The sequence below is a fragment of the Harpia harpyja genome, chromosome 14 (assembly GCF_026419915.1).
Source record: "Harpia harpyja isolate bHarHar1 chromosome 14, bHarHar1 primary haplotype, whole genome shotgun sequence".
NCBI lineage: Eukaryota > Metazoa > Chordata > Aves > Accipitriformes > Accipitridae > Harpia > Harpia harpyja.
The window spans coordinates 12562681-12571923 of NC_068953.1; the positions used below are offsets into that span (position 1 = coordinate 12562681).

Here is a 9243-nt window from a genome sequence, read left to right on the forward strand (position 1 = left end):
TTCTCTTGCATGGGGGGGGGAATGGCTTGTTGTGTTCTTGTGGCCACCCTGGTGCAGGGGGTGGCTCCTGTGCACAAAAAGGGCAGCCAAGGAGGGATGGCAAAACCTCCAGAATTGGCTATGAGGATGTCCGTGGGCACAGTCATGCGTGAGAAAAGGGATGCAGGTTGGGTCTGGTCTGAAAATGCTACAAGGTCAGGAAAAACCTGCAGGTTTTATGAAGCTCCAATTCCTGAACTAGTCTAAGAGAAGGGAGCTGAGCTGAGCACCCCTCCTCCCCTCTCCCCTCTCCCCTCTCCCCTCCCTGAAGTCACCATGTGAATGTTCCCTGCACTGGCAGATGCATGGGAGAGCTTCAGACGCAGCCCAGATGCAGGTCTGGGGATCACAGCAGCCCTGCGCTCCCCCTCACACCCCAGGCCAGGGCGGGGGCCAGGTGAGCTGGCCGGGCTCTGCCCTGCTCCCTCTGACTAACCCGAGATGCTGGTCTCTGAGGCTTGCTGCCCGCACCATGCTCCAGCGTGAGTGAGGAGCACGGCCTGGAGATGGCAGTGGCCTGGCCACCAGCCTGGGACAACCTCCAGCAGCCTGGAAGGAGCCTGACGTGGGTGCTCACTGCCTGCCCTGGCTATGGCACACTCCCTCGCCCTCCCCATGGGGTCCTGTGCTCCCACCTGCCCCACTGGCCTGGCCTCCCCCTGCTCCTCCCGGCCCCTCTGCGTCCCCTGGGACGGGAGCATCTCTCTTTCCTTGGCAGGTTTCTTTGTGGGATGGGAGTTCCCACTCTCCCGTGCACTGGAGCTGGCAGCAGAGCACAGATGCACTCGTGACACAAGCTGAACCTGCTTTATCTGTACTAGGCACTGAGCAGGTAGACACAGTTCCATCCAGGGGCTCATGCCTTTTTCCATGTGATTTTGCAGCCAGGGATTATTGCCCCCAGTGGCTCTGGAGCTGAGGTCCTCCCATCATCTCTCTCTTGCCCCAAGGGCCACACTGAGAGGTTTAATGCTCCTGAAAATGCTCTGCCTTGTTGAGACCATGCCTAGTAGCCATCCACTGCATCTGTTAGGGGCAAGAGGGCAAAGGCAAGAGAGCAGGAGGGAGGAGAAGAGATGGATCTTGCTAATCATTGCAACTGAGACCCTTATTAACCCATCGCGCCTCTTCCTCGCAGCTGGGGAGTGCTTGTGGCCAACAGAGCAGGGATGTCTGAGACCTCGTCCAGCAAGGAGGGTCTGCCGGCCGAGTGCCCTGTGTGCTATGAGAAGTTTCACCCGCTGGAGGCCATGCACCGCAAGCTCAGCTGCGGGCACACCTTCTGCCACGACTGCCTGGTGAAGTGCCTGCTCTCTGCCAAGCTTGATGGCCAGGTCCAGAGCAGCATCATCTGCCCTGTCTGCCGCTATGTGACTTTCCTCAGCAAGAAAAAGGCTCTATGGCCACCCAAGGCAGGCACCAACGCCCGGACACTGGAGATGCCTCTGTCACCTTCCTCTTTGCCCCATCTGACCAAAATAGAGGCCAGCAACACCTTGGTGGTGCCCAGCCATTTTGTGATGCCGGTACAGAGCCTTGACCGGTGCTGCAGCACAGCAAACAGCCCTGTGGACTCGCAGGGGGTCCCAGGAGAGCTGGCACGGGAAGCCCACATCTTTGTCATCAGCAACCATGGGATGCCACTGGTGGACACTGACTGCGGCTCACTGGGGAGGAGAAGCAGAGCAGAAACGCGGAGCTCGGTGTCATCCAGCTCAGCCCTGGGGGTGAAATGCTGCCAGTCACCCATCGCCCTCGCCGTCCTCCTCATCTTGACTGTGGCCATGCTGGCGGCTGTGCTCCCTTGGCTACTGCTGGTGAAGAGGGACTCGTAGCAGGGATGGGATCAGCTCGGATACTAGAGGGGTGTCACTGATGCTGGGACAGAGCTAGAGCTGGAACCTCTTTCAAAAGACCCCTGGAGAAAGCCCAGAAGCAGCTTCAGGTGAAGCTCTCTCATCTAGCTAGGGACTGAATGGACTTTCAGACCTGTCTGCAGATCTCCGGGCACTCACAGTGTCACTGCTGGTGTTTTCTGCCTCTTTTGGTTAAAATATGGCAGGTCAAGCCCTGCTAATGTGTTCCTCCAGTGTCTTAGAGGAGAGGGTAGTCGTTCCTCCTGCATCCTGTGACAGCATGTGCAGGGATTGAGGGGGCTGTGCTGGTCCCTCCCCTCCATCCTAGCTCCTGGGGAACTGTGACCATGACATTCAGGTACCCAGAGCCCAGGGACAGCCAAGGGCTCTGTGCATCAGAGGATTCAGGCTGCCAGGTTGCAGGGCTTTTGGAGCTCCCCAGGCTGTTGGGGTCATCGGGGTACATGATGCAGTGATCCTGGAGCAGAAACTCATGGTTTTCCATCCCAAAGATGTGAAGATAAATCAGAGCCTCTAGCTACCGGGCAACAAGGGCAGTGAAATCAGAGGATGGAGAGAGCGATCCTGGCCCCTGTGAGCTCACCTTCCCTTCTGCCAGACAACACTTCCCTCCCTGCGGAATGATGGGGTGGGAAGGGATGCCAACTCATCCCCCAGGCAGTCCCAGCCTTGCCCTCCCTCACCTCTCTCTCTCTCTCTGAGCTCCCCAGGATCATGGCCATCCTCCTGGTGTCACAGGCATCCCTCCTGCCCTGGGGATCCAGGGACAGGCAGCGGGGTGTGGGGCAGGGAGCTAAACCAAAGGTCTGGACTGTATAAATGGGCAGATTTGGGATCCCACCCTGATCTCCTCCCTAGAGCCTTGTACCTTGGCAGAGTGATGTTTCCTTGTCCCTATATCCAGCTCCTGAGGGTTAACACCTGGCGGCTCATTTTCACCTGTGCCAAACAAGTTAGGCACCACTCAGCCCTGCATGCCTCCCAGCTTTGCCCTCTTTGGGACTGGTCCCACTCAGGAGAGTCTCAGCCCCTCCATCACAGGGGCCCTGGTTTGGGAGGGGAGTGGACATCTGAGATGCACGGTTGAGATTTGGGACCCTCCGTGCCTGCTCTCAGGGGAGGGGGAAGCGGGGGCTGCTGGTCACCTCCATGCTGGAGCTGCCCGCTGGTGCTGGGGCCCCTCACTGTGTTTTTCCCCGGCTGCACACCCCAACACAGTGTCTGCACCATCGTCACCACCTTTGCCCTCCTGACCCAGTCCCTGGCCCCGTGGGTGCTGCTCTCCGCCAGTGATTCAGGAATGTGCCCTGAGGGCTGCAGCCCTTTCACGGGCACCCCGATGTGTCCAGGAGCAGGAGCAAGACGTCCCTCACCATTGCCCACAGGAGGTGACAGCAGGGTGGAGGGCTGGCACATGGTTCCCATGCTCCCGAGGAGAGATTCCCGCTGCATGGCTAAGCGTCAGGTAGGACAGACACGGCCAGCAGTGCCACCGAGGCAGCTTTGGGATCAGCCAGAACATTTCAGGGGGAAAAATAAGAAGCACTAGGGGCTGGAAAGGGGTGAGCAGTCTGGGGCAGAGGAGCTGATGGCATCCCACCTCTTCCTCTGGGGTTACAACCAGGGCATGGTGCCCTGGCTGGGCTGCCCAGCTTCTCCCTGTGATGTTTTTACTGCACTCCCCCCAACCCGTGCCTCAGTTTCCCCACCCACACCTGGAGTGCAATGACACTGACCCCTGCATGAAGCACTGGGAGATCGCCTGGGGAAAAGTGCTTGCGACACTGCACTGGAATGGAAATCCTATTTCATAAGAAATGATTACCTGATAATGATGCTTCCACACCTCATTATTTAATATTAAACCTTATTATTAGTCTGTCTGGGGAATTAATGCAGGGTGCCAGGGAACCAGCCTCTTGGCAGAGGGCTGTTGGGAGGTGGGAGTGCCGCCCCCCCCCCAATCTGCACCCCGGGGGCTCCCTGGGGTTAGGGCTGGAGCAACCCACTTTCAGCTGCTGTTGCTGGAACCTTGAAGGCATTTATTTGGGCAAGGCAATGGGGACAGGAAAGAGCTTCAGTGGCAGCACTGGGATGAGATGGGATGTCTTGTGCTGTGCTGTGCTCATGCACAGGAGCAGGGGAGAGGGGACCACGGCTGGGGCTGTTATCAGCAGGGGCAGCCAGTGCCATGGACCTGGAGGCCTGAGGTGGGGGTCCAGGGGCATCATCCCCTTTGGAGGCAAGGAGGGCTTTTGCCACAGGGTGGCACTGCTTGGCCAGGGATCATGGAACAGAATCCTAGAATCATAGAATCCTAAAATCATAGAACCTTTTAGGTTGGAAAAGACCTTTAAGATCATCGAGCCCAACCGTTAGCCTAGCACTGCAAAGTCCACCACTAAACCATGTCCCTAAGTGCCACATCTACATGTCTTTTAAATACCTTCAGGGATGGTGACTCAACCATTTCCCTGGGCAGCCTGTTCCAGTGCTTGACAACCCTTTCGGTAAAGAAATTTTTCCTACTATCCAATCTAAACCTCCCCTGGTGCAACTTGAGGCCGTTTCCTCTTATCCTATTGCTTGTTACTTGGGAAAAGAAGCCAACACCCACCATGTTACAACCTCCTTTCAGGTAGTTGTAGAGAGCAATAAGGTCTCCCCTCAGCCTCCTTTTCTCCAGGCTGAACAACCCCAGTTCCTCCAGCTGCTCCTCACAGGACTTGTTCTCTAGACCCTTCACCAGCTTTGTTGCTCTTCTTTGGACAAGCAATGGCTTTGGAAGGCTGTCACGGCTGGCACTCTGGGCCCCCCATTCCCTGCCTTGGGTGGGTGAGGGCCAGGCAGCAAGATGTTGGAGATACCCTGGGGAATCCTGTGCTGAGCATCCACTAGCTCTGCTGGGGGTGGCACGCTCCTGTGTCTGTGGGCACAAGCCAGGGCCCGTTCACACCAGCACCTGTTGCATCAGCCCACAGTCATGTCTGGTGCTCAGGGTCAGCTGATAACCCGCCATCCCCATGTCCTCACCATAGCCACCTCATCCCTAGGCAGCAGGGCCCATGTTTGGTGCTCCCAGAGGCGCAGGTGTCTGTTGGTTTAGGTCGGAGTCTGCCTGCATCTGGGAAAGATGCTCCCAGCCCCTTCCTGTGCAAATGGAAAAGCTGACATCATCCTATTTTCTTGTTATTAAAGCTGATGGCAAGAGCCAGACCTTCCTGAGCCCTTTTCTTTTGATGGTCCCTGGGGGAGATGTTTGGATGTCCAGCAAACCACAGTCCCCAGATGCTGTACAGCTTGTCCTCCCACCAGGCACGTGTCCATTAGAGGATATTAGGGCCATTTTCAGCTCAGTCCTGAGTAACTCAGTGCTTTGGTTTATCCTGGTGACTTAATGTCCCAAGGATAACTCATGCCTGCAACTCCAGGACATGTATTGGATGGTAGTGTTCTCTGCAAATGCCCACCCTGCATGTCACTCATGGCAGGGACACTCACATAGTCTTGCTTTGGCCCTGCCACATCCATCAGCAGAGATGCCAGCATGGGGCTGTGGGCAGCTGGTTGCTCACTCATGGCCAAATTCGCTGGTGAACAGTGCCGTGCAGCGCCTTGCACGCTTAACCTTAGCTGTGGACTCCTGGCACACAATTAGTGCTTGTGATTTAAGCTGGGAGCTGCCGACAACCTCTGGCAATGCCCTGGGTGCCCTGTCTCCATCATGCCTATATGTCACTGGTATTGCATCCCAAATGCCACCCTGACACACAGCCCACCCCGTTGCCCCCATCAGTCCCCTCCACACTGACCTACCTAGGCCAGCCATGCTCCCCCTCTCCCCTTTCCGTCGCTGGAGAGGGCTAGGGTCTCCCATCCCCTGTCCCATGGGATGCCCTGGTGATGCTGGAGCCATGTGTTCCTGATGCTGGAGCCATGTCCCCTGCCCGCAGGTAAGAGCCCAGTGGCCAGGCTCTGTTCACCAGCAGCTGTAGGCCTGTGGAGTGCATGGGCCAGGCGACCGGTACCTCACACCGCCCTGCCAGCGAGCAGGCTGGGGGGGCACAAGGAGCTGGGAGGGGACACAGCCAGGACAGCTGACCCCAACTGACCCAAGGGATATTCCAGGCTATATGATGTCATGCTCAGTATATAAAGCTGGGGGGAGAAGAAGGAAGGGGGGGATGTTTGGAGTGATGGTGTTTGTCTTCCCAAGTCACCATTACGCGTGATGGAGCCCTGCTTTTCTGGAGATGGCTGAACACCTGCCTGCCCATGGGAAGCAGTGAATGAATTCCTTGTTTTGCTTTGCTAGCGTGCATGGCTTTTGTTTTACCTATTAAACTGACTTTATCTCAGCCCACAAGTTTTCTCAGTTTTACTCTTCTGATTCTCTCCCCCATCCCACCAGCAGGGAAGTGAGCGAGTGGCTGTGTGGGGCTTAGTTGCCAGCTGGGGTTAAACCATGACACATGCACACAAAATTAAGGGTCAGCAAATGGTATTGGCATAGCTAAAGGACCAGGGACACATCCTTCAGGCAGCTCTGGAGGAGGGGATGCATCCCTGCTGGACAGGGACTTTGTAGGACTCAGTGATGAGGACAAAGGGCTCTCAGTGATGAGGACAAAGGGCTCTCCGTGATGGGGAAAGATGCCAGGAGCACCAGTGTTGGTTTGGGACTGCTCTGCAAGCACATGGCAAGAAATAAAGCCCAGCCCGGGCTGGGGTTGGAAGTTTATGTGCAGGGGCAGAGTGTGGCCCTGAGAGCATGTGTGTGTATGTATTTGCATGTGTGTCCACGTGTCCTTACAGCAGCAAGCAGCTGCCTGTGTGCATGGGGGGATGTGTATGATTGTTGGTACATGTGTTTCCATGCATGTTTTTATGCCCTTGCATTTTATTGCAAGCAGCTGCCTATGCACCTGTGTGCCTCAGTGAGCATTTTCCAAAGAGATGCTTGAGCTGAAGTGAGAGACTGGGCATCTTCCAACCCACTGGGATGGCCTTGGGACTGTGGCACCAGTTGTCCCCATGGAGGAAACTGGTGAACTGATCTCCTGCTGGCCAGCACAGCCATGCTGTGGACCCTGTTTGTGGACTGCTTTTAAAGCAAATGGAAGTCCCCTCTCCACTGCCCCTCTCTGCATGGCTTAGTTTGGGGACGTCCCATCCCTCCAAACTCTGTGCAGAGCCCACACCTTCACCTCCTCCATCATGGTGGGGCTGGAGCTCTCCTCCACCCTAGCTGTGCTCAGTGGGGATAGCCCAGTCCCAGGCAGGGCCATTAGGGTGGAGGTACCAGAGGACCCTAGACCGGGGTGTGAGAGGTGTTTTCCCCTTTGCTGCGGTAGAAGAGGTCTCCAGGCTATGTTTCTTCCCAGGTGTCCTGCAGTGTGGCCACAGGCTAGATGATTGCAGATGTGTGGCCCCTAACTCAACTGGCAGGATGGGCAGGTCACCACTATCGGGGTAATTGCCTGCCTCCGGCAGTGATTGCATTTCTGGCTCCAGCCCTCAGCACACTTGCAGCAGGCACCATCTCATGCCATGGATGCATGGCCCTGTCCATGCTGGGGACATTCCCAAATACAGCCTTTCCCACTCACCCCCTGGCAGGTCCCAGGGCTCCCAGGCAATGGGATCCACCAGGCTACATGATCCCAAACCAGCGCCCAGCCTCCCTGCTTTCAGGTGTCACGTGCTGCAGGCAGGGCACATTGGCGTGCATTGCCACTGCTCAGCCAGGCAGGCTGGCTTGGGGACCTTCCCTGGGTGCCAGCTGGCTGGAAAAGGGGTCAGGATGTCTCTGCCAGTGCTGTGATTTTATAAATAAGGCTATCTGAAGCAAGCTCGTATCACCTGCTACAGGTTTTGGGAGCCTGTTGAGGGAGGACTCAGGCATAACAGCTGTCTGCCCATGCAGAGCCTTCTGAGGATGCTTCTCCTCTCATGAGAAGGAGCGGGTACAGATCCTTCACATCAACATCTCCTCTGCCCTCCTGAAAGAGAGGTCTCCTGCACTCCTGTAGCCCCTACAGGAGCACCAGTCCACACCATGATCACAAGGGTTTAACACTCTCCTTTTAGGAGAAGGCACCCCATGTTTGAGCCATTTCTCCCAAGTACTCAGAGATGAGTATTCACTGGGTGGAGCACTGGTTTGAGCTAGAAGAATAGTTGGGTGATGAGTGCATAGGGATGGATAGATGGAAGGACGGATGGAGTGTCAAGTCAGTATGAGAATGGTTATTAGATGGAGGTATGCCTGTGCGAGGATAAAAGGCTGTGGGGATGAATGGATAGATGGGTGGACCTCCGCAGCTCTCTGTGTGGGATGGACAGTAAAGTGGGCATGGGGATGATCCACAGGACTATTCAAGGTGACCTAAGCTTTGCCATGATATTGTGGCCCTCATGAACCCCCTCTTTGGTTACGTGGCACCTTGAGCTGTGCATACACCAGGGTCATGTTTCCAGTTCTACCTAGTCAGTGGGGGATGTCCACATGGACAGGAGGGGGGCCTAGGAAACCCTGGCCAGTGTTGCAAATGGACAGAGCCAGAACAGATGAGAGGCTGGCAGGTGTTCCTGATGCAGCATTTAACACATTCTCCTGCACAATGTCAGCCTTTAACTTTGCCATTCCTGAGTCATCTTCCATCACTGCCTCCACCCATCATCCATGGCATTGTTTGACTTTGCAGGTGGAGGTGTCCTGCAGGCAATCAGCTGTGATGGGTTAACCCTGGCTGGATGCCAGGTGCCCACCAGAGCTGTTCTATCACTCCCCCTCCTTCTCAACTGGACAGGGGAGAGAAAATATAACAAAGAGCTTGTGGGTCGAGATAAGGATAGGAGAGATCACTCACCAATTACCGTCACGGGCAAAACAGACTCAGTTTGGGGAAAAATTAACTTGATTTATTACAAATCAACCGGAGTAGGGTAATGAGAAATAAAACCAAGTCTCAGAACACCTTCCCTCCACCCCTCCCTTCTTCCCGGGCACAACTTCACTCCCGGATTCTCTACCACCCCCCCAGCGGCACAGGGGGACGGGGATGGGGTTTACGGTCAGTTCATCACATGTTATTTTCTGCCGCTTCATCCTCCTCAGGGGGAGGACTCATCACACTCTTCCCCTGCTCCAGCGTGGGGTCCCACCCACGGGAGACAGTCCTCCACGAACTTCTCCAACCTGGGTCCTTCCCACGGGCTGCAGTTCTTCACGAACTGCTCCAGCATGGGTCCTTTCCACGGTGTGCAGTCCTTCAGGCACAGACTGCTCCAGCGTGAGCCCCCCACGGGGTCACAAGTCCTGCCA

General features: G+C 56.0%; 1 protein-coding gene across 1 annotated transcript; it reads left to right on the top strand.

Moving 5' to 3' along the window:
• The first annotated feature begins 1208 nt into the window (after positions 1-1208).
• Positions 1209-1874, top strand: RNF222 (ring finger protein 222). Its single transcript, XM_052806992.1, has one exon. The coding sequence runs from the start codon at positions 1209-1211 to the stop codon at positions 1872-1874; it is 666 nt and encodes a 221-aa protein (XP_052662952.1).
• Positions 1875-9243: the final 7369 nt, after the last annotated feature.

Bases quoted from the DNA above. Each gene is read 5' to 3' on its own strand.
- RNF222 (XM_052806992.1), top strand. From the start codon at position 1,209: ATGTCTGAGACCTCGTCCAGCAAGGAGGGTCTGCCGGCCGAGTGCCCT.